This window comes from Mchenga conophoros, linkage group LG8 (assembly GCF_057382185.1).
Source record: "Mchenga conophoros isolate Kocher_MC1m ecotype Shallow Benthic linkage group LG8, M_conophoros_male_GT1.1, whole genome shotgun sequence".
NCBI lineage: Eukaryota > Metazoa > Chordata > Actinopteri > Cichliformes > Cichlidae > Mchenga > Mchenga conophoros.
The window spans coordinates 2,197,425-2,223,028 of NC_140533.1; the positions used below are offsets into that span (position 1 = coordinate 2,197,425).

A 25,604-nucleotide genomic window follows, 5' to 3' on the forward strand; every position below is an offset into this window, starting at 1 on the left:
GTGTTGTGTGTGTATAACTGTTTTTAAGTTTTGTGGATATTCTACGTGGTTATGCTGAGGATGTGTCGGCCAGTTTCCACTGGAAATGCCTTTTGGTTAAACTGTCAGCGAGGAATTTGCATTTGCACTGTTACATTTTTATATAACTTTAATGCACATAAAAAACAGCTGCTTGTTTCAGTGACAATACATTGATGGGGTTTTTTTTCACTAATAAAGCTGTGGAGTTGTAAAGTATTTTGTCTCCCATCAATTATATCGTCAGTTATATCGTTATAGCAAATTTTCAAATTTATTTTGTGATAAATATTTTTGGCCATATCTCCCTGCTCTACTACGGAGTCAGAACCTACACAACACAGAGAAGAACACACACCTGAGAGCAGTCAGGAAAAATGGGTGAAGAACTTTTCTCACTGAACCTGAAAAGAAAGTGTTAGCCAAAGGACTCAATTTTGCCATTTCTCCTCAACAGCTGTCCATAGTGGACCTCATCACAGCCACAGAAACAGCCATGCGGACTGATAAAATATCACAAACAGAAGCAGAGCAAATCAGGATGAAAGTTTCTGCCACCCTCTCCAGTCCCTCCGTCTAACCTCACAGTACAAGAAAAAGAAGGTCATCGCTTCCTGAGCAAAGACCACAACATCACCATATTACCAGCTGACAAAGGAAGGTACACCGTGGTTCTAAACACAACGGGTTACCACACAAAGATCACTACACTCCTCAGTGACAACAATACCTACGAAGCCTTAAAGCGAGACCCCACAAGCAGCTACAAAAAGAAAGTTATAGCTTGCCTTCAAGACTTTGAAAAGGACAAAACCATTGACCGCCCTACATATCATCACCTTTACCCAGGGGATGCCATACTCTGCATTTGTGGACTTCCTAAGATCCACAAGGAAGCTGTCCCACCCAGACCCATAGTCAGTAGCATAAACTCAGCCACTTACAACATTGCTAAACACCTTGCTACCATCCTGGCACCTCTTGTGGGGAACACCCTACACCACATCAAGAACTCCACCGACTTCACCGACAAGGTCCAGAAACTTACCCTGGATCCAGATGAAACCATGGTGTCCTTTGATGTAGTCTCTCTCTTCACTTGCATACCCACCACGGAGGCCGTGGAGACTGTCAGAAAACGACTACAAGAAGACAGCTCCTTGGAGGACAGGACCAACTTCACACCCGATCAGATCTGCACACTGTTAGACCTCTGCCTCACCACTACATATTTAAGTACAACGAAGGCTTCTACAGACAAAAACATGGCTGTGCCATGGGCTCCCCCGTGGCAGTCCCACAGAGCTTAAATGTGGGACTCTCCACCATTTGACCTTAGAACTGAAGAACTTTCTCGGATGAGAGGTGAAACGTCTTCAAGCAACTTAAAGAAGTTCAGATGCTTTTCTTTCCAAGCTCCTTAGACTACGATGACCTGGATGAGAACCTTCACAGACATTACCTCAGAATCACAACCAATTAAAATATTAATGAAAACATTAAATGAAATATCTATGTAATATTTTTAATTATTATTTTTTCTAAAAGTAGATCAAGCACAAAATTTCAATAATTATCCACCTGTGTTTGCAGGTGCCTAATGGTGCAGTAGACTATGTAAAAATCATTCAAGAAATTTTTACAGGAAAGTTTTTACAGGCAGCTACTATTTTATTTATTTTATTTTATTGCTGCCAAAATGGTTTCGGCATTTTCAGGGCGTATGGCTGATAAGTTGCTGGCCTATCTGAGCCTCTGATAGTGACTCCAACAATCACAGTCACAGTTCAAACCCTCAGTAGCGATTTTTCCCTGGCAGTTGGTAATCTCCTTTGACATTAAACAAAGTGTTTGTGAGATGTGGAAAAAGCAGCAGGAAGGTAACAAGTGAGATGCAGTGTGAATTTTTCACCCACTATTATGACATATAAAAATATGATAAAAAATATATATTAATATACTAAAATGCATAAAACCATTATTCTTTTTTTATTTTTGTGAAGTGTGCTCCTGTATTTCCAAATAAAAGGCTTTGCTTTAAAAACTGCTTATAAAAGTATAATATATTCAGATTAAACTGAAACACATCATTTGATTCTTCTTCAACAGTTTACAAAACTTCACCCTAATCCAAGAGTGATGTGAACAACAGTTCGATCCCTTTCCTTATTTGGGTTTTAGAGTCAGAGTCATAACAACGTTAGTCATACTTGTTGGCTTCTTTCTGAAAACACTTCCTTCAATCGACTTTAACCAAAAAAGGAAACAACTGCTCAATAAACAATTTATAAGTCAGAGATGCCAATACAAACGATTCTTTTCCTCTTTTAATCTCCAGTCGCTTCTAAAGCCTCCTCATGGGAGATGCTATATCTGTTTTCTGAGATATAACTTGACAGTGGCTAGGTGACACTGTTAATCGGTTAACTGGTTCATCCTTACAAGTTGTCGAGTTGTTAAAGTTTCTGTTGAATGTGTGCGTGTTTCAGTTACTATCGATAAACCAGTTCATCTTTTTATTTATAACATGGATGTATCTCCGATCACAGGGGACTAGTTTTACAGTAACATCTTCTTTAGAGGCTCTTGTCTCCGTTTTAGTCTTTTAGAAACTTTTGTTTGCTCTGTTATGTTTTAATATTTATGTTAATAGTAATTAAGGACAAAGCTTTTTAGTTTACACAATGGGGCTCTTGGGCTCTAAGTGCACAGAGAAATATTCCACTGCTTTGTGTTCAGATTACGTCAGTGAAGCTGCTGACTATAGCAAAGAAAACGTGATCGTTTATTAGACACAAAGTAACCTTTAGCCATCACTAGATTGTATCAGGCCCTCCTTTTGGGAATCTGTACACTATATTACTGTTACTGTCAGCTCCAGGAGTACGACGAGTAAGTAAGTAAGTAAAATTTATTTAAATAGCACATTTCACAGATAAAAATCACAAAGTGCTTCACAATAAGATCAGACATACAAGTCAAAATGAATTAAAAGCCCGTTTGTATAAAAATGTCTTCAGCTGCTTTTTAAAGGAGTCAGTGGAGTCTAGACAGCGTAAAGACAACGGCAGAGAGTCCCACAGCCTCGGTGCCTGAAAAGCCCGATCCCCACGTGTTTTAAACCCGGTACGTGGGACCACCAGTAGCCTCTGACTTGAAGACCTAAGTGCTCGGGATGAAGCATGAGGTTTCAACAGGTCAGAGATATACTGGGGAGCTTCACCGTGCAGAGCTCTAAAAGTTACAACGAAAATTTTAAAATGAACCCTAAAATTTACAGGCAACCAATGAAGAGAAGCCAAAACTGGAATAATGTGTGACCTCTTGTTTGTACCAGTTAAAAGTCTTGCCGCTGCATTCTGTACAGACTGAAGGCGATCCAGAGCTGATTTGTTGAGACACGTAAAAAGACCGTTACAATAATCCAAACGAGAAGAGATAAAAGCATGAGTAATCATCTCAAGTTCTGCCTCTGACACCAGTAGTCTGAGTTTAGAAATGTTTCTTAGATGATAAAAACTGTTCCGGACAAGTTGTTTAGAGTGTTTCTCAAGAGACATCGAACTGTCAAATATAACACCTAAGTTTCTGAGACTCGACTGAAATGAAGGGTCTAAAAAACTGATACTGCCTAATTTCTGAGAGCATGTGATCAGGTGCAATAATCAAAGTTTCTGGTTTATCTGCATTTAACTGAAGGAAATTGTCATTTAACCATTGTTTGATTTCTGACAGACAATTATTTAAACAAGACAATTTATACAACGAGGAGTACAAGACACTGATCCAAGATTTTCTTGAACGCTGTCAATCCAACTACTTGCATTTTAACACCAACAAAACCAGAGAGTTAGTGATGGTCTTCAGGGGCTGCACAGAGAAGAGGGACACTTTGAATCTGGACAGAATGGTGAGGAAGGCAGCCTCCTCTGTTTGCATAGCGCTGAAGAGCCTAACAGACCAGCGGGCAGTAAGCGGAGCAGCATCACTAACAGCCTGCAGTTGGTTTCCTGCTCCACGGACAGACCAAGGAGATCATTCCTCCCACAGGGCACGCGACTCGCTAACGCCAGTGGGTGGGTGTAGAGACTTTAACATTACTGTCAGCATTTCTCACTGTTCCACAGTCTAATGCACACTGTTCACCATGCACCTTTATCAAAAGGTTATCTATAGTGGACTTTTAAATTTGTAGCTTTATATTAAAATATAGAAACATTCTATTTATTGGTGTTTATTATTATATGTCTATAATATTTGTGGATATTGCTGGAATGTAGAATCTGTGTAGTGCTCTCAGTGTAAGGTTGGCTGTCACGAAGAACAAAAAGGGAAACAAAAATGGTGTTTTATCTCCCACTGTTCCCAACGCGGGTCATCTCATCGCTCATTTTTACTGTTTTCTCTTATTGTAGTCTTTAACTTACAATTTAAGCACCGTTAGGCAACTGTTGTTATGATTTTGTGCGACATAATTGAACCTCAGAATCATGGGATGACAGAGAGCAAAAAGGCATCCAAAGAAGAAATATCCTTCAAAGAGTCTGGAGAACTATTCCTGAAGACTACTCAGAGAAATTACTAGAAAGCTTCGCTAGAAGAGTTCAGACCATGATGAAGAATAAAGGCGATTATTTTTGTTTATACACTGTATTTCTATTTATTTTCCATATGCTTCTACTTTCCCTAGCAGAATAAGAAAAATCAGGAGTGGCTTGTGAATATTGCAAAATACTGTACGTGTCACGTCGGCAGTGGCAGACAAGTGGAGGTTGGAAGTAGGACCCAGGAAGCAACTTTTGATGCGAGTGAGCTTTATTTTAAGAGGTAGGAGAAAACAAACAGAAACAGCAAGGCGAGAATAAAACTAACAAAACAAACCTGAAGCCAAAACCAGAGACGCAGGGAGACACGGAGGGAAACCATAAGACAAAGGAGGGAGATCACACAGGCAAACCAGCAACTAACAGAGGCAAACACAAGGCTTAAATACACAGAGGGATAACGAGGGAATGAGACATAGAAGGAGGACACAGCTGGGAGTTATTGACAAGACGAGACAGGAAGCAAAACTCAATACATTTAGATAGGACACCGACTTTCAAAGTAAAACAGGAAACATAACTTGACTAGGAGGGAACAGCAACCATGGAACACAGAAACAGAAACCAAAACGAGAAAAGATAAACAAAGACAAAATCAAAGTTCAATAACGATACAACAACTCAAAACACCTGGTCACTGACCCAGGACAGTACGAGTTTCTGCAGGCATTCTGGAAAAATACAATATGTTGATTGGGTCAAAACAGCCCATCAACAGCTGACAGCACTTTCCCTCAGGATCAGCACTGCAGACTACACTCTGACTGTCAGTGGTGCAGGTCACTGACAGGGCCAGGCAGGTTTCTGCTGAGTAACTCAGCACCCACCCTCCTCCCAAAATATAGTAACTTTCGTCAGATTTTAAACTCTATTAACGATAAAAGACATTTTTTATTTGTGAGCATCTTCATCTGTTTTATTGCTCCACATACATTCATCATCAAAGTAACAGCATCATGGTCATACTGACACAAATGTGTGTGGAGTCAAACGTAGGGAATTCCAGGCATAAGCTCAGGTGACATACGTAGGATTCACGTCAAAGACAGTGAAAATGGTTAAAATATTAAAGTTATCCAATACATCTTCCATTTCCAGCACTTAGCCATAGCCATCTTTGTAAAAACGGCTTTTTTCTTTCCTCTAATAACTGACCAAACCTGTTTAGGAAGCATGTCATGGATAAGTGAAAAGAATAAAAAGAAAGCGTAAATATAATGTGTGCAGTGAGTGGGTACATGGCCTTCTTCATAAGTGTACATTCATTATTCACATATAAGGCAGACAGGAGAGCTGCAGGCTTTGGCAATGTGGAGGCTCTCTGCAGCAGAGACCAACAACAAGCAGCACAGCAGAGATCCTAATGATACCCCACCATTCACAAAGTGTTGCTAATAACATTCATCAGTGTACATGGCCACATAATGATCTGAAGGAAAACACCATATTAGGAATGAGAATTCCCCGGGATCACAGGGATATTTGTGGAAGGCTGTTCAGTTGTCCTGACTCCAGGAGGGCTTTAAGTCAGTTTAAGCCTGTGTATACCTCTGCACTAATATATTATCCTTAACCAAGAGCAAGGCAGTCAGTCCAGGTAACTTCCAGGTGATTATGACTCAATTTTTGGTTTTCCTTCTGGAAGATGGCAGAACAAACAAGTCTGTAATGCTTTGTAGTGTGTTTGCTTTCGAGCGCAGGCTTCTATTACACAGAGACTGCAGGCCCTGGGTATGATTCCCCACCACACCAGAAATCCTCCGGCTGAGGGATTTCTAAGAGCCACACCTCCTCTTCCTTCCCCTTCTCTCCCTGCTGTTCCTGGTGACCTTTTGCATCGGTTTCATCTTCCAGTGCACTTTGCAGGACTTTGTAATAGTGACAGTCTCGCCCATCATCTGAATTGTACGGAGGAGCCAGGATGTCCAGGAAGGCGGCGGGCCCATCGACTGCGTAGATCTGGTGAAGGTTATCCCGCACAGGAGTGAGGAGACATGGCCCGCTGTTCTCTGAGTACTCAACCACTGAGCGGAGCACGGCACGCCACACGGAGGTCATCTGCAGTGGGGGTACCGGGGGGTCAAATACGGGTGGGACTGTGGTTACAGCCAGGTTTTGCTCCAGCTTGTCAAAGCAGCGGACGTTCACCTTTCCATAGAGAACCTGGACCACAGGACAGGAAAAAGTTAGCAAGAATGGAAACTAGTTACTTGCTGACAAAGAGATATGCAAATAGCTTTAGCCAGAAGTTAAGAACATTCAGCTTCTGGATAGCCTTCCTAAAGCCCCGACCTTAACAATGTGGGGACTATACTTAAAAGCCAGGTCCATGCTGGGAATCCAACCAGTTTAAAATAACTATTCATGTAACTATTATAACTGTTTAGTCACATGTGTGAACAGAAGCTCATATTCTACAGGTGCGACAGCTAATTGTAATCAATTACATGTATTAGGTCATTTTTACATGTACTCAGTTATTTTGATTACTTTGGCTGGAATGGATCCGTGTCCAGCCGTGTTTTTGTCCTTACTGCTTCTATGGGTACAGGGTACAAGGTCAGTAGCAGCCAGGAGCTCCTGCGTGTGCACACCTCTATACATGCAGACAGTTTGGCAGTATATTAGTCTGGAGCATTCAGATGTGCATTAAATGGTAAATGGCCTGTATTTGTATAGCGCTTTTCTAGTCCCTAAGGACCCCAAAGCGCTTTACACATCCAGTCATCCACACATTCACACACTGGTGATGGCAGCTACATTGTAGCCACAGCCACCCTGGGGCGCACTGACAGAGGCGAGGCTGCCGAACACTGGCGCCACCGGGCCCTCTGACCACCACCAGTAGGCAACGGGGGAATTGTCTTGCCCAAGGACACAACGACCGAGACTGTCCGAGCCGGGGCTCGAACCGGCAACCTTCCGATTACAAGGCGAACTCCCAACTCTTGAGCCACGATCGCCCCGCATCGCGATCGCATTAATAACACAATCTTCCTGGGAGTGGATGTCTCACTAAACTTACTCCAAGATCAGACGATGCAATCCTCAGAGAAAGTGCAAAAATCCCAAGAGAAACATCTCGGCTTCTACAGGCCTGCGTTAATATGCTAAATGCTAGTTCATGACAGTACAATTAGAAATAGACTGAACAAGTATTGACTAATTCTAAGAGTTGCCAGGAGAAAGCCCCATCTCGCTATTATGAAAATGTCAGCACATCTGAACACACCACACGATGTCTGGAACAACATCCTTTGGACAGATAAGACCAAAATGGAGATGTTTAGCTATAAGATACACCACCACACTGGAGAAAACCAAAGACACCACATCAGCACCTCATACCAACTGTGGTGGAGGGGTGATCACTGGTGTGGCAGGCACAGGAGCTGAACAACTTGCAATTGGCTTTTTTGGTTTAAAAGCGTTTATAACAAACAAATTAGTGCACTCTGACACTTCTAGTAGAAGACAACCACAAACCCAAACTAAAAACAATCTTCATACTGAGTATTTAACAAGCAACAGCTACTTTTGGCTGCTCCCTTATTCACAAATATTTGATTTGGTAGATTTGTACAGCAGATGCTGATTTTTGTCTCCTACCAAATACCTCAAAATGTTAAAGTAATACATTATGATTTTTCTCCTTCCACACGATGTATGTCTGCATACAGTAGATACACAGTCTGTGTAAAATATCATTTATTACAGTGTCTGTATGACGCAATTTTGGTCAAGCTTTAGCTATCAGACAGATAGCTCTAGCTGTGCTTTGGTTGCACCGAGGTCCTCTGGCTGCAACATCAGATGTGTTGTGTTTTGTTTTCACTGAACGTAGCACTGTGCATTCTAGCAGACATCACTACTTTAACTAGTCTGTCCAAAGGACATTGTGGTTTATTCACACACGACTTATCTGTAGTGCCATGTTCTCCGGCAATCATACAAAAAAGCCATACTTTTCCCCAATTGTACTGACATGAACTGTATCATATAACTTATTAACTGAGGCCTGCACAATCTGAGATGGAGCTCTTGGGTTTTTCACACCTGAGCTTTGCATGGTCTGACTACGAGGTGAACTTGTGTGTTAGTGCACACCTGAACGCTCCAGACCAGCAGAAGAGCAAAACGTCTGCTTGTATATAGGTGATCACACTCACCAAATCTGAAGTCTGACCTGGAAGAGCTTTGGCTCCAGCACCAGATGTATTTCTGTCTGTCAGTAAAATACTTCCATTTCTATGTTCCTTGTTACAAATGCTGTGACCACAGCCACCAATTACATTTCTTTACAATAGGCCCACAACTGACTGTATCAGAAAGGCACCAAACGGTGTAACGCAGCATCCATGTTGGAAAAAGGACATAAATGACTCCACCCATCAAGTATTTAAAGGTGTGGGCTAACCGTAGTTATTTAGCCTGCTGACCCTACGTGAGTTCGAGTGGAAAGTTAAAGGTATGTTACGCACACGTCCAGCTAGTTAAGGCTTCAACTAGTTAGCTTAAATGGCGTTAGCTGAACACAGAGGTGTAAAAACCTTGAGCATCCCGTTCATCCCCGGGTGATCGTGAAGCGGTATGGACGCGCCGCTCCTCAGCAGGAACACACCCATACTGAACACCTCCGTCTCGCAAATGTGCATGTAGGTGACCGGGGGGCTCTGGAGCTCCGCTGCCCCGGAGCTCGAGTTGGTTTTCCGAGGAGCAATTTTCACGTCGGAAGCCCTGACGGCAGTTACTAAGGAGATTAGCCCATTAAGTTTGTCCTCAACGACTTTAACGTCGCCGTTGGCAGACGACTGCAAGCCTCTGAACGTCGTATAGGCTTGTTTCGCTATTTTCTGGATGAGAGGAGTTTTGTTGTCTCGCGGCATGCTGTCCCCAAAATTACAAAAGCAAAGAACTTCTCGGCGTCTCTCTGCCAGGATTTCCACCACCTTTGTTGAAGTGCCACATAAATCCTGCAGTGTGAGCAGATGTACTGTAGGCTCGACCAGTTCAAAAAGTGCGACTTTTATCAAACAAACAAACGCAATTCATAGTGAAAATGTCTGATTTGAAGCCCAGATCAGAGCCTCCCTCCACTCATTCTCCGCGTCCTCGCTCAAAGAGCCTGCGCATGAAGCAACACGCAGCGTGGGATGTGAAGTTTAACCTGAACACTTTATCGTGGTCTTCTTCGCGTTAACGCGAGCAATGAACCACTGCGCCATCGGATCCTGTTTAATACACACCTTTGTGCAACTGTGGAAGACTGGCGGGTGTACAAATGAGCCCGAAACAATAAAGAACAGCTCCGTCTGTCAGTGACACTACATTTCCCAGAGGTCCCGAGGACGCAGCCGAGTTTGTCGAGGGGAAGGCCAGACAGGCCACTGAACTCTCTGTGGCCCTCCCCCGCATCACATCCTCCGTCTCCGTTTCTTTCCTTCTGCTGAGGCTTTCTTTTCTCTTTAACTTTTCACGCCCATCCACGCCCACACACACCACGACCATAAGGATTTTACACAACAGATGTGTGAAGCTTTGCCATTTTTTGACATAAAGCACTAACAGTGAAATGCACCTGTAGACGCTTCAAGCAGATAGGATGAGGGTTTCTGCATTTCTGACCCAATGTTTTGAGCTGTTTGTGAGTGTGTGTGATTCATTATTATATCCTCTGTTTGTTGTCTGTTTATATTTTGGATCTTCTTATTGGTTTTATGATATTCAGTTTTGGTCCTCTTTGTCGTCCCCCTCTGTCTCCAATGTCAAGTCCCCTTCGAGTTCATGGTCTGTCTCCAGGGTCCTAATCCTGCCATTCACAGTCCTAATGACAGAGGCCTCAGTTCCTCATGTGGTCCCTTGGGAAAGTTAATTGGCCACCCCTGCTTCAGAGTGACAGGTCATTGCACGTCAGTACAAAGAGAACTATGAATGAATGGTTTGATCAGGATAAAAATCATGCAACTCATATCTTCAGTTCTTACAGAGGGACAGTGCTCTGCACCACCAATCAAAACACCAAGTGAGAGAATATTTTGAAAGAATGCTGTTTATTGTTAAAATATTCCAGGATCCATGTGGCGAGGTGATGCTCCACACTTGTGTAATACAGCCTGCCATTTAGGGTTGTGAGCACAACTCCATGCAAAGTAGCTAAACATTTTTTCTACTTATTTATTTATTTTGTTTTAGTTTTTTGTTTGGTTTTTTATGGGGGGAGGGGGGTGTCATATTCAGTGTAAATGTACTTATTATATTTTGCACACTAAGCACACTAGTCAAGACAGGGTAATGTGTGTAAAATAGGCTGGATAAAGTCAATGTAACTTTGAATGGTATATGATATTTTATATAAAAGGGCAGAAAAGAAAGGCATAAACTGAAAGCGACACACACACACACACACACAGCCTAAGAGTTGACCATTTTGTTGTTGTGGTTTTTCTCTCTAGTATCAAAGGATTACTACAGCCAAGGAAATAATAAATGCATAAATTGGATCTTTTGCTGGTAATACAGACAGCTAGTGGTAACTACTAAATCACAGATGCTTTGTGTGTACGATGTGACCCACATGAAGGCCTTAACCAGTCAAGTCAGTTTCCTTACCCACGGCACCATTCCAGTACTGTTACTTGCTGCTAGCTCACAACAACCTGTTTCTCAAGCTTTTCTTGGAGACGTTTTATCTTTTCTTCATGTTTTTTATATTGTCTGCTTTCATCATCACCTTTCCTTTTGTGCCACTCTGTATCAGCTAGTTTGTTAGCTAAAGTGTGCAGTGGAATCTGTCAAACTGAAATCTGCACCAAACATAGAAGCTTGGATAAGGCAAGGCAAGTTTATTTGTATAGCACAATTCAACAACAAGGTGATTCAAAGTGCTTTACAGAGACATTAGAAACAAGAACAAATAAAAAGCATGATTTAAAATTGAATAAAACAAGCAAATAAACTAACTAGTTAACAAACAAACAAACAACAGTATATAAAATGGTAAAAATGGTAAATGGCCTGTATTTATATAGCGCTTTACTAGTCCCTAAGGACCCCAAAGCGCTTTACATATCCAGTCATCCACCCATCCACACACACATTCACACACTGGTGATGGCAAGCTACATTGTAAAATCAAAACAGATAAAATCAGAACAGTAGATAAAATCAGTAGTTAAATGTAAGTTTTGAAATTTAAGCTTAAAGTGTGGATTTGGTGCTTTATTCAAATGCAGCTGAGAACAGGTGAGTCTTCAATCTGGATTTAAATAAACTGAGTGTTTCAGCTGATCTGAGGCTTTCTGGGAGTTTGTTCCAGATATAAGGAGCATAAAAGCTGAATGCAGCTTCTCCGTGTCTGGTTCTGACTCTGGGAACTGATAAAAGACCGGATCCAGATGACCTGAGGGATCTGGATGGTTCATACTGGGTCAGGAGGTCATTGATGTATTTTGGTCCTAAACCATTCAGAGCTTTATAGACCAGCATCAGAACTTTAAAGTCTATCCTCTGATGGACACATAAAGACGTTTCAAATTCACTTCATAGTATTTAGCAGTAAAGGTACATCCAAGACATGTAGGCTGTTAGGTTTGGTAATCTCAGTCTCTTCCCACATAGCAATATTGGTATGGCCCGGATCTGGCCCACACAATGTGCTTACACATGGCCCACACACCGCAAAGAATGACTGCCTTTTGGTGGCCCAGATCTGGCCCACACATGGGCCAGCACAAGGCCAGTTGCAGACACACTGCTGGCCCAGAACAGTTTCAGCTCTGGCCCCAGATGTCAGCCTAATGTGTACCTTAATCAAGCCATGTAATAACAACATGTGACTAAACTCTGTTCAGACAGTGAATGGACTGATTCTTATATAGCGCTTTTCTACTCTCCCAGATTACTCAAAGTGCTCTATACAACATACCACATTCACCCAATCACACACTTTCTGCTAACTACATTCATATACATTCACTCTCGACATGCAGACTGGAGGAGCCAGGGATCAAACCACTAACCTTCCGATCAGTCGGTGACCTGCTCTACCTGCTGAGCTACAGCCATCCACTGGCAACGTTGAGTAAACCCTCACTAGGTTTTGGATAAAGTGTACACTCACAAACCTGTCAAACCTGCATTTGAAACGTTGGCTACCATAGCAGTATAGTACTGCAGTATAGTATAGAGATTGGTGCAGTATTTCCAGTAATGTGGACGCTGTATAGGACTGTTGAGAGAGGGAGCTAAATCACAAGGCTGCTGATGTAGTGTTATCTACACTGCTACCCTCGCCAAGCTGTGAGTAGGGATCAGAAAATGGGCTTCCTTTAAAGAGTGTCTGGGTTTACCCTTTGGGATAAGGTGAGGAGCTCAGAGCAGATCTGCTGCTGCTCTGCTTCAGAACGAGCCAGCAGAGCTGGGATTCTTCCAGAAAGGAATTCAGGGCATCTCTTCTTGGATGGATGAATATTTGCTACTACAGGAATATCAAAATGTTATAAAACCTCTAACGTTACAGGAGATGATACACTAATTAGCAACTTCGTGTCTGACTTGGAATCACAATAGAAAGATTAATGCAATAGCACAGGTTCAAATGAACTAGTATTTTTCTTTAATCCTTTGACAAACTTATTATTGATACTTTTAAGAAATGAACAAATATTGCAGCTAGTACTCATTTTACCGTCCAGAATATAAGTTGCATAAAACAATATTGAGTTATGTGTTCACCGAGGACAAAGCAGCAAAGACCCGTGTTTGTTTGAGATCTTATTTGCATTTGGTGCTGGTACGCACACATAAAGCCAACATTATTCCCTGGCTGTTTAAAATGTGCATGACTGACATTGCAGAGAAGTCAAGTAAGCTTCATCATGCCGTTGCCAGAGTCGCAGCCAAGGACCTGAATGAAGCAAGTGATTCTCTCGCTATCTGCTTTTTGCATCGCAAAAAATGCATGTTTGAGGATGCATATATAATGTTTATATGTGGACGCTGACATATGTAAGGGTGAAAATCAACAGTATGCTAAATACACTGAATAAGGTTTTGAAAACACAGCGCACACACACACACACACACACACATTCCTCTGTCCTCTGGAATCAGCATATTGGGACAATGAGACAATGACAACAGCTGCTTATGGATCACTTAGTGGCCTTTGTATTCAGTCAATACACAGCCTGTTCTCTGTCATCAGAGTTGTCATTATTTTGCGATGTGTTCCACTGTGAAGCATATGAGGAGTCTTTCATTTGTTGGCCCCTGTGGCCTCAGTGAATCAGGCCATCATTGAGAAAGAAGTGAACTCTGTTGTTCATAATAAAATGCTAACAACTTGGGCCAAACATGAAAATTCATTAGCTTGCTGGAAAAAATGTCTGCATATCTTACAGAAAAAGACAATGCAATGCTAATGTTTGTTCTTTCCAGCAAAAAGACGTCTCTTTAGACCAAGCTTTTCTGGGGATTTTGTTCATCCGTCAGCGAACTGTGAGAGGCAAGAGATGAACATGTTTATATATACCAAACGATGCACAATTGTATTATTCGGGCTTTTGAATTTGGGTTTTATTTGGGCTCCAATCTTTTCACCTTAAGCCTAAAGGTGTTCCCTCATACTCTTTGGAGAGCAGCAAAATACACACTGTCAGTTATAGACATGATATAGAGTGGTTATTGTTTTTACCCCTTTAAAAAATCTGCAGCTAATACTCACAATGTCAAACTGAAAGCAGAAATTACAAATACAATTACACCAATCAGTCAATAAAATGCTTCCAACCTGTTCATTTCTTTGGGTAAAAGTAGATGCATGCGCCATGAGCAAACAAATGAAAACAAGCAAATCAAACATTTTTGGTTTTATAAAGCGGTTAACAATTTCTGCTGACGTGTTGGTAAGAAGTTTGAAAAGGTCCTGTTAGAAATAAATACTCAACCTAAACATTCGCTGTGATTGCATATTGACCGTATGGTGAAACACAAGCTTAAAAATGGACTCGGATACAACTGTAAATTGGTTCATTGACCGAAATCCCAAGTGTTTAAAGACTGGGGAAGGAAATTCAACAGGATTTCTCTCAGGAAATCAGAAAAAGGGCTCTAACAGTGCAATACAGGGTAATACTTACCACTACTATACTTTACTGGTCCTGTGCTAACTATAAGCAGGGCTGAGACGGTATGCAGGATATTCCACCGTGTGGTGCACTCCAAGAAAATCATACAGTCTTGACTCGCTGGATTTAGGGCCACTTAGTTGAAAGAGTCTGTGCAAATGATCCTTTGATTAAACATTTCTATCCATAGGACAAGAGGACAAGAGGGCTCATTGAACCATCTAATGAGGATCAAATGATGGAAATCATGGCTGTGGCCTTTAAAGTCACCACATCTCAACACCTGTGGGAGATTTTAGGCCAGTGTGTTAGATAGTGCTCTAAGCATCATCATCAAAACAGCAAATGATGGAATATTCTTTGTTTATGTTTGTGTTTCATCGCTCCAGAGACCTGGAGAAGCCGTGGATAGTGGAGGACGAGCTATGGGTGCACGAGTGGCTCAGAACCTTTCGCTTGCTTTGTTACCTGTGTGCATTTATGTCACTACGTTTGAAAATTTAAAAAAGAATTGTTAGAATGGTTGTTGTTGTATTTTTAACATGACAGGTTTGATAATCTCTTCACATCCAGATAAACTGGTTCAGTCAAACTGTTTCACAGCAGCAGGTTAATAAAGGTTTGTACTGTCTCATCTATCAACCTCTTTCTTTATGTCTCTGATTCTTCGGCTGTAGACCTCGACCACACAGCTGAGATGTGCCTTTCCATGAATAATGACATGAAAAGGTACTCGCTGAGAGAGACATACACAAAACACACAAGCAGGTTAAATGCTTCTGTATCTGCTGTAAATTATTTAGTAATTATTAGTTCAACATTAGGTAGAGGGCAGAGGGGAGTCAGTCACATGGCAGGAGCTCATAGTGTGGGCTGCCCACACTAAGCAGAGCCTAGCAGGACTGAAGCTGTCAGGGTTCCTGGGTCGGTGACCCAGTGTTTTCAGTTTTGTTCATGTTCAGTTTATTTTGCCACTTCCATGTGTTCACTTCCTGCTTTTCCTGTGTCAGCTCGTCTTGTGTCATTAGCCAGATTATGTTCAGCTGTGTACTCACCGGTCTCTCATTATCATCCTCATCAGTTTGTGTATTTAAGCCCTCTCTTTCTACTCATTCACTGTCGTGTCATTGATGTTGATGTCACGTTGTCCTTCCCGTGTGTTCCCTCAGTTCAGTCAGCCGTTCAGTTGTCTAGCCAGTCAGTGTCCGTTCACCCTCTGCTCACCCACTCCCAATAATAAACCTTCACCTACCTGCCAGTCCTGCGTTTGGGTTCCTTCTTCCTCGCTTCCACACAACGCCTGACAGAAGCATACTGACTAACATTTTACCAATACCTGGATCAACCCTTGTAATCCACACATGCACAGAAATCAAACCACAGATGTCCATAAATTCAGTTGCGCAAGAATGAGAAATGACACAGGGACATTAAACACACGGACATTTATTACTTTATACAAATGTTGGTGATGACAGTTCATGGCAGCATCTGTATGGAGAAACCAGTCCCATCATTGCTCATGACTTTGACCCACTCACCACACAAACAGTCTCTAAATCCCGAATGCTCCGTGGATCCTTCCCACAGATTCGGCTCAGGTGATTGGCTGGGCCGTTCCAGCAGCTTTACTTGATTTCTCTGAAACCAACAGTTTCCATTGGCTGTGTTTGAGATCATGGTCTTGCTGAAACATCCATCCTTGTTTCATCTTCATCATCCTGGTAGATGGCAGCAGATTTTAATCAACAATGTCTCCATTCATCCTTCCTGGAGTTATATTTAATGTCTCAGTGCTGTACGCTGAATAAACAGCCCCCCACCAGGATGCTCCCACCTCCAGACTTCAGTGTTATGTTGTGTTGGTAAGGCCTTTTGACATCTAAACATAATGTGTTCAGTTTTGATCTCATCTGACCAAACTACATTCTCCCAGTATTACACAGACTTGTTTTAATGTTGCTCAGCAAACTTTGGTGCCCTGGAGTCTTGCATGGTGAGTGTGCGCACAGGTCATGGTGGCTGAGTGCATTACTTATTGTTTCCTTTGAATCTGTTGTACCTGCTGATTCCAGGTTTTCCTGTAGCTCTCCATGAGTGGTCCTCGGCTCTTGGACAACTCTTCTGACAGTTCTTCTCACTCCTTATCTGAAATCTTGTGGGGAGCTGTGGCTGGTTTAAGGTGAAATGATGTTCTTTCCAATTCTGGGTAATAGCACCAAGAGCGCTCACTGGAACCGTCAGAAATTCTTCTGTAACCAATGTCATCAGTATGTTCTGGAGCAATACGGCTGTGAAAGTCTTGCAAGAGCTCATTGGCTTTACCCATCATGAGATATTTTGTGTGTTCCATCACTTTGGAGTGAACCAGCTGATATTAATTAGCATTAAGTGGCAGGATTGGTAGGGTGGTCAGGAGCACTGTTAGAAACATATTTACTTAAAAATTGGTGATGGATTTGATACTTATTTAACCTGCTGTACTTGTATTTCATGTGGTATAATTAAATAATTACAGATCAGTGAATAACGATGCATATTTAAATGCAACAATGGAGTGTAAGTTACCATATATGTATATTATAATCAAAACATATGTATTATAAGTTATATAGGTGTAGGAATTAACAAGCATTTGCCTCCTCCTACTCTACATAGGATATATTCATGTGAATGTGATCGTTTTCTTTGATTTTATGTTCATTTGCAATTTCATGCTCAACATTTTTTTACTTATATGTCAAAATAAAGATTTGATTGAGAATCATTTTATTCAGGTTTTCCTCAGGTTTGAATGAGTTCCCTCTCTCACGCTGAGATTTCTGACAATAAAACAGGTTCTAAGAGTTCATCCTGTCCTGTATAGTGTTTCCTTATTATAAATAACGTGCCGGGAAACATAGCTGTGCTGGCTCACAGTGGATAAGAGAGTCAGTGATACAGTGGTACTTCACTTATTTCAGCTTTCACATTGAAATGAGGATCCAGTTGTTTTTGGAGCACTGGATTACTCTTCATTTGATGTTAACTTCTTCTCTGACTTGTGTAATAATTTTGAATACTTTTTGGTTTTTGTCTCTTCTGAGGGGAAAACTGAAGGTCAAGCTATAATCTACTGCATCTCTATCAGTCAGCATTCAGAACCACCAATAAAGTGTAAAACAATGGGGTGGAACCAGCCCATTTATCACTGCCATTGCTGCTTTGATAGAAACTATTACCTTTGTGTATACTCGAGTGGCTTCCTCTGTAATGTGTGGTATTTGTATGTGATGGTGTGTATTCCTCAAAAAACAGTACACCTTCCTGCTTTATGTCATTATTTCCTTACTGCTTGCATGGGGATTAAGAGGGTAAGTAGCAGACAGGTGCTGCTAATGAAATGCACTAAATTAAATGATCATTTGCGAGGATAACCACCTTTATAAAATTTGGTTTTAGTGGGGCTTTCAGCAGTTTGTTGGCCTGGAGCGTTAAGGTGTGCATAAACACAGTGTCACAACTTTCCTAGCTAATTTACTCCAAGATCAGACAGCGAAATGCTGAGAAAAGTGCACAAAACCCAAGAACAACATCTCGGATCTCAGTTAATGTATTAGAGGTGACCATTTCTTCTTATCTTGAAGCCACAGGACCTGAGTCAGTGAGTCAACCATCACCTGAAGTCAACGAGTCAAATATGAGGTCATCTGTCCAACAGCTAAATCCAAAATTGTGTCAAGACAATAATTCCACAACATAACAGCTGAAAAAGAAAAGACCCAGTCCAGACTTCAGCCAGATTAAAATGTTGTGGAAGGCCCTTACGAGAGATGTGTATAAATGTTGCATGAAATCTTCAACAAACTGAAGCAATACTATAAAGAAGAGTGGGCCAAAATTTCTTAATTAATAAAGTCATACAGAAAACAGTTATGCAAAGTTATTGCTGTTAAAGGTTGTTCTACTGAAGGCACACCATCGTTTTTCACAGGTCTGCATAGAGTCCTGTGAAAACTCTGTTTTTCATATGACTGTACAGAGAAGACAGGTGAGGACTGAACACAGCAGGAAACAGCAAGGGAGGAACAGACAGTCACAGAGGAAGGAAATGGCAGGACGGATAGAAGGAAACTAACCTACAAGGTAAAACAGGAAGTAACCAAAGACAGATAATACAAGACATGAAAGGTAATGCTTGTTTTGTGCTCGAGCAGGGGGAGACACCTGTCTCCAGATAGTGTCAAAGGCAGTGTACAAAGGATGTAGTACAAGCAGTTTTTGGGCCACTCTTGCTTGCGATGCTGTTGGAACGTGCGAGTCGTGCATTCCACCGTCATGACCATTCCACTGGTCATCCACATCCAGTAACTTAGGACTGCATGGGAGCATGTTTGCGATGGGGGAAAACAACTCTCTGCTCATTGTCCGAATGGAAACCTGTATGCAAAGTGACACATTTGCAGGTCCATAAATTACGTTTGACTATAAACAGAGAAGCCAGGGACCAGGATGCACAGGATATACATGGTTAACCTATCTGTAACCATTACACATAAACTCGCGTGGAGGTGAAGCTGATTTTCTCCTTTACAGAGAGGAAAGGCTGCTCCTGAACTCTGAGTGTCCCATCAGGACGTACAATCTCATTTGGAAACTAGGATAATTTGTGATTTGTAATTAAGCTGTGTCAAGATTAAAGTCAGTTTTCTATAGAACGGAAAGCTCTGTTTTTACCCGTGGTAACTTCCCCTGAACACACAACTTGGTTGTGAAATCACCAAATGAGTTATTTCTGGCAGGGCTAATTTCTTGTCTTCATTCCGACGGTACTGAATTGTATTTACTGTTATATTTATATGTTCTTTATAGATTTTAATCACCTTTTTAAATCCTTGCCTGACTAAATCCCTGATTGATCATTTTTGTGGAAAACTCACAAAATGCCTCTTTTTACATGAGGGCACACCAAGCCTAGAAGAAAAAATTCCAGTTAAATTGAGAAGTTGATAACCATCATCATCATATCTGTTATCTGGCTTTGTCGAGCCAGCTAAGACAACAAAAGCCTGGCTGTGTTCAACTTCATTTGTAGTATATCCCTGTGGCCCTTAAACAAATTAGAGCGCAATGTTTATTCAAATAGAGTCTAAGTTGGTCTGATCATGACTTGTCACTACTTCTGACTGTGTGGGGGATGGCTCACTGCAGATAATGTAGTGACAGCAGGGCTGCCTTTTGCTATGCTAACGTTGTGTTTGTCAGATGCCAGAGGCTTCACTCTCGCAGACACACCCTCTACCTCCGTCTTTTCCTGTTTAAATACAGACAAAACTGCAAATACTGCCCAAACCTCTGAATTGCTGCAGAAAATGGAAACTGGTTGGATAATAATGAGGAAAAAATCAGAGAAATCAGAGAAAACACTGATTTGAATTCATGGCGCCAAATCAGAGCAACCATCAACTCGAAACATTGATTTGTGGAGATTAGTGCTATGTAAATATAACTGGATTGAATTAAACTTTACAGTGCATTTTGTACAGCCTTTCATTAATTCTGCATATGACAGCTCGTGAAGATTTACCTGATGCTAAGTACATCAAACTGCTGCCACACACATCCAAACCCTGATTGAAATACTTCATTATTGTCATTATTATCAATGTTTGAACCAACCACGCTGAAACACAATGTGAAGCTTTATTTTCAGAAAATGCAGGTTTAGTCTGGATTGAGCTCAATGTGAAACTTCCCCCAGATGTTTGTGGAGCTCTAAAAGGAGAGAGTAAGAGTGTCTGAGGAACAGGAAGGCCCCACCTCCTCCACCCCCACCCCCAGCCAGGCCCTTTGTTCCCTGATGATGTATGAGACAGCATCTCCCTTGGAGTACCACAGCAATATGACAGCAGAGCACTAACTCTGTCTCATAATGGAGACTGATGGGATGGCTCCAGTGCTCTTCACTTTGTCTACTACTAAGATTGAGCTGGTGCTGCACTCCAGGGCACAATGGGGCCCTTGGACACTTTGACAGGGACTGTCGTAAGAAAAGAGTCAACCTGACAGCAGCTCGCGTATGTTGGTGATGCTGGGTCTGCCACAGCCTGACAAGTGGATGGATGGATGGCATATCAGGGGATGAAGACCTGCACAGGTCTTTGTGGGCTGGATACCAGTAGAGGAGAGGTGAGGGGATCCCTGGTCCTCTAGTTCCTGTTGAACATTCCTGAGATGACTGAGTTTGCAAAAATCTCCTTGGCACATTCACAATTTCTGCAAGCCAGGGTTATTTGATTTCTGGTATCAAACTACAGCAAAGCAGGATTGCAGTGGATAGTAATAGCAAAAAACGAGTAACAAATATATGTCAGCTGATTGTTGTTTGGATAAAATGTCACTACAAATATTGGATGGAATGCCAGGAATTTTAGTCCAGCCATTGGTGACTCATCCAGATGGAACTGTAATAGCGCTTCGTAACTTTTCAATTAATACCATCTACGGCCAAATATCTTCAAGAAACAAAATATGACATGCTCTTCAAATCATCTCGTAGTCAGCAAGTGTTAACTATCTAACTTTAAACTAGTAAATCTTTTTTTTATTCTTTTGCCTGTTCCATTTGGATCTTTAGCCATCAGATTTGTTGTCTGAAGGCCAAGAAAGATGCCAAGTGGAGTTACTTTACCAAGTGGATCATCATGGCCTTGCCATATTGGTCCATTTGATTGACCTTTATTATAATTATGTATTTATTTTATTTTCGTTTTTTAAAGATGGGACAGACATGACTGGGGGAAAGGACAGGGAGAAAGAATGAAAGAAAGAAAAATAGAGGAGAGAAGAGACGGTGAGAAAGGGGGAAGAAAGAAATAAAAACAAACAAAACACCTGGATCACCTGTATGGAGATAAAAAACCAGAAGAGAAAACAAACAACAAAGAGCAACATAATAAAAACAACACCATCACAATAAACTAGCTAACAATAGATAACAGTAGATACTTTTTTAATTTCACCTGTTGAGAATGAATGAGAAAACAAGCAGAAGTAACGAGAGCAACATAATAAACAACATCACGATGATCTATGGGAATATAACAGTAAATACTAAATATTAAACATTATTGTGCAGCACGTAAGATCAACAGAACACAGTGTGCTTTGAGGTAGGAGCCAAAAAGGGTGTAGTTTGTGTGTGTGATCACCCGTGTGTACACCTGTGAGCATGGACGCGCTTTTTAAAAGGTTCCTTCATGTAATGATCTGCTAGAGGGTGTGGGGGGGCCACTGCCCCGTCCTCCAGGGCATGACGCAGGTATGGTGGCCGAAGTGGCCCGAGCGAGCCCCAGGCTCCAGGCCCCGATAAGCAGCCACCAAGGAGTGAGCCGGTGTGTACCTGGACACCCATCCCCGGACACAAAGAACCACCAACGCACCGATGTCTGAGGGCGTCTGCCACTGGCAGGGGAAGTGGTGGTAGGGGGAGATAGGCCTCCAAACCTTGGAGGGCCTGAGATGTCCCCAGAGAGGTGGCGTCTGATACCCAACCTGACATATAGGCACAGACATACAGGCACACACAGATACAAACATCCATTCCCACCCTCATGCTCTCATATGCACTCACTCCACACTCAACCAACGTGGAGACAGACATAAAGAGACGTTGTACACACGATCACACTCCCCAAGCATACTCTACAAACCGGGTCTAGGTACCCTTGCCCCTGGAGGGGGGAACTGCACCCAGACCCAGGTGGTGTTACCCTTTTCCCTGCGGTGGGGAGAAGCAGACCGCCTCGACTCCGCAGCAGCAGGGAGGCCCCACACTCCAGACCCCAGTCGGACGGCCAAAACTAGTAAATCTTAACAAATTCAAGCACAACCCTTCCCCTCACATTTTTCATCAGTGTAATCAACTTCTACAGAAACTACTAATGCGCAGGAATCAGACAGGCAGCATTAAAACAGCTCCTGGCTGTAGCTCAGGAGGTAGAGCAAGTCACCTACTGATCGAAAGGTTGGAGGTTCGATCCCAGGCTCCTCCAGTCTGCATGCCAAGTATCCTTAGGCAAGATACTAACCCCAAGTTGCTATCCGATGCATCCATCCGATGCATGAATGTGTGTGAGTGTAGTTAGAAAGCACTCAGTATAGAAGTAGTGCTTGGCTGGGTGAATGTGGCGAGTTGTATAGAGTGCTTTGAGTACTCCGGGAGAGTAAAAAAGCGCTATATAAGAATCAGTCCATTTACATTAGCATGTCCTAAAATATGTGAGGATTTGTTAAGGTGTTGTGATTCGACAGAACTGCATTTTGGTTTTTTTTGTTTGAGTTTCTTGTTCTTGACTCAGGTCTTCACCTGAAGGCAAGTATAACAAAGACACATGGTGCCAGACTGTTTCCATTGATGTGGTGATTCTTCAGCTCCTTCAGTTTGTAATCCTTTCAAAGTTTCATTTGATCCGTCCCTTTTCCCACATGCTCTTCATAGCTGCTCATCTGAGAGGCCCGTTTGGAATTGCTGGCTCACAAATCAACTTACCTGCACTCTGGTAAGAACTCAAGCTGTTTTCTTTCTTCTTCTCACTACCACATGGATCTCTGCAGCCTACACTTAGCCTTCCTGCCCCCTCTTTCCCCAGGAAACCCACCTCGCTGAAGCAAGGTCAGAATCTTCCACATTGTTCAATAGGGCCCTAAAACTTTTTGGAGAATTTCAAATGTTATTATCTGACAATGTGGACAATCCAGGAAATTAGTTCTTCTGCTTTTTAAAAAAAATAAAGTTCTAGTATTTTAGTAGCCCAGCACTAAGTGCTAAGTGCAGTTTCCAAGTGCAGCTTGCTAATCAAATTTGCAATCCTCAGCTAATATTTTAGCACTTCAATCTCTCTTTCAAATATGTCTCAAAAAATCCAACATGGTAGCAGCCAAACTGCAGTCAGCAACAAATGAGTAACTACATCTGCCTTTCAGTTCAGATATCAAAGTCAAAGTCACTCAAATATAATATAAAAACATCACACCACCTTTGTTCCTAGTCACCCAACATCGTTTAGCTTAATGGTGCCAAAATCATCAGAATGTTGGTTGTTACACTGTAAAATTGTCATTTTTGAGTGTGTATTACATCCCCTTGCTTCCTCCTATTGTTCTGTGCGTGCATTTCAAGTCTGATCAATTGAACTGGATAAAAATAAAGCAGTAACATGTAGTTTGTAGGAAAAACTGCAAGTTTGATGTGATGGTGAAAACTTCTATGTTGAACAAGACCAAAAAGAAACCCCTGGCTAAATTATAATAATGATCAAGTTTTAGAGGGATGACGAAGTAGAAGAAAATAGAGTGATGCATGGATGATGAAAAGACCAAAGAATATGAGAAGAAAAACATGGAACAGGACTGATACAGGTGGAGTGGCAGGGAGAGAAAGCACAGTATGTTTGTTCAAGAGGTTGTTTGGATGCTCTTCTTTGCCAGGCTCTCGTGCTCTGTGTGCGTATCTTTGTGTAGTGGTGTAGTGGGGACATTGTTCACATATTATATTGTATTATCCATTCAATAATTGAGCCTCCATCTCTAAAAGATCATAAAAATAATTTCCTGCCTGAGTCATGATCTGTACGCATCTAGTATAAACACACACACACACACACACACACACACACACACACACACACACACACACACACACACACACACGTTTGTGATGAATCATTTCCTCTGACCACGATAATAGTGTCATTAAAGCATGAATCTATACATAGAGGGCCAGCTACAATGGCAGACAGGATTTAGAGGCTATGTCAATGGTAGTTTAATCTTTAATTTAATTAAGAACAGAAAAGAAAAGGTTACAACTGGAAGACATTTGAGAAATGATGTATTTTGTTCTGTTTTTAAAAGTCAGGCCAAGACAGCTCCGCTTCCTACTAACAGAGACGGTGATCTCATCACTAATAATGAAAGTAAGCATCCTTTTTCTTTCACTTGTCCAATTGAAGGTTGTGGGGTGGAAGGGGTGGGGCCTATCCCAGCTGCCATCAGGTGAGAGACCTATCTACGTCTGTCTAGGTCTAAAACCCAAGACAGGCTGACCGTTTATTACAGGGCCAACACAGATACAACCATCCATGATCACACCTACCATCAATTTAAAGTCAGAAGTTAACCTAAAATTACTAACTGCATGTTTTTGGACTGTTTCTTTGAACACTGGGAGGAAGCTGGAGTACCCGGAGATAACCCATGCAGATATGGGGAGAACATTCAAACTCTATACAGAAAAGCAGTGGATTCAGGACCTTCTTGCTATATATGCAAGATCACTAACCACTGGCTGTGCTGCTCCTGAAATATAACCAGTATCTATAAAATAAAAGTCTAGACATTGTTAGCATAGCTTAGCATAAATAATCGGTAAAGTCAGAAATGAATAGCCTAATCCAGAAGTAGGCAACTCCAGGCCTCGAGGGCCGGTGTCCTGCAGGTTTTAGATCTCACCCTGTGTCAACACACCCAAATCAAATGATTCGTTTATTTCCAGGCCTCTGGAGAGCTTCAAGACATGTTGGGGAGGTAATTTAGCCATTTAAATAAGCTGTGTTAAATTAAAGACACATCTAAAACATGCAGGACACGGGCACTTGAGGCCTCGAGTTGCCTCACCCTGGCCTAATCGCACCATAAACAATCTTGGGTTGATTTGTACATGCCAGCTTGATTGGAGTCAACCAGTGGTAAACTCTGTTCATTCGCAGTGATTTGGAAAGGCACATACACAGGCTCCATAGAAGACATGTCACATCACAAACAAAGCCATGAAGTTTAAGAAATTGTCTGAACACCTCTGAGACATCATCGTAGC

The 25,604-nt window shown here is 41.8% G+C and overlaps 1 protein-coding gene across 1 annotated transcript; it reads right to left on the bottom strand.

The window, feature by feature from the left end:
• Nucleotides 1-4,812: 4,812 nt before the first annotated feature.
• On the bottom strand, nt 4,813-9,750 carry adoa (2-aminoethanethiol (cysteamine) dioxygenase a). Its single transcript, XM_085283592.1, has 2 exons — nt 9,173-9,750; nt 4,813-6,785 (listed from the first exon to the last, which is right to left on the bottom strand). The coding sequence occupies exons 1-2, from the start codon at nt 9,506-9,508 to the stop codon at nt 6,330-6,332; spliced, it is 792 nt and encodes a 263-aa protein (XP_085139718.1). The 5' UTR covers nt 9,509-9,750; the 3' UTR covers nt 4,813-6,329.
• Between the last annotated feature and the right edge of the window lie 15,854 nt (nt 9,751-25,604).

Excerpts from the sequence above, each read along its gene's own strand:
- adoa (XM_085283592.1), bottom strand. The coding sequence starts at position 9,508 with ATGCCGCGAGACAACAAAACTCCTCTCATCCAGAAAATAGCGAAACAA. Across the intron at positions 6,786-9,172 it reads GGATGAACGGGATGCTCAAG|GTTCTCTATGGAAAGGTGAA; the intron begins GTTTTTACACCT and ends CCTGTGGTCCAG.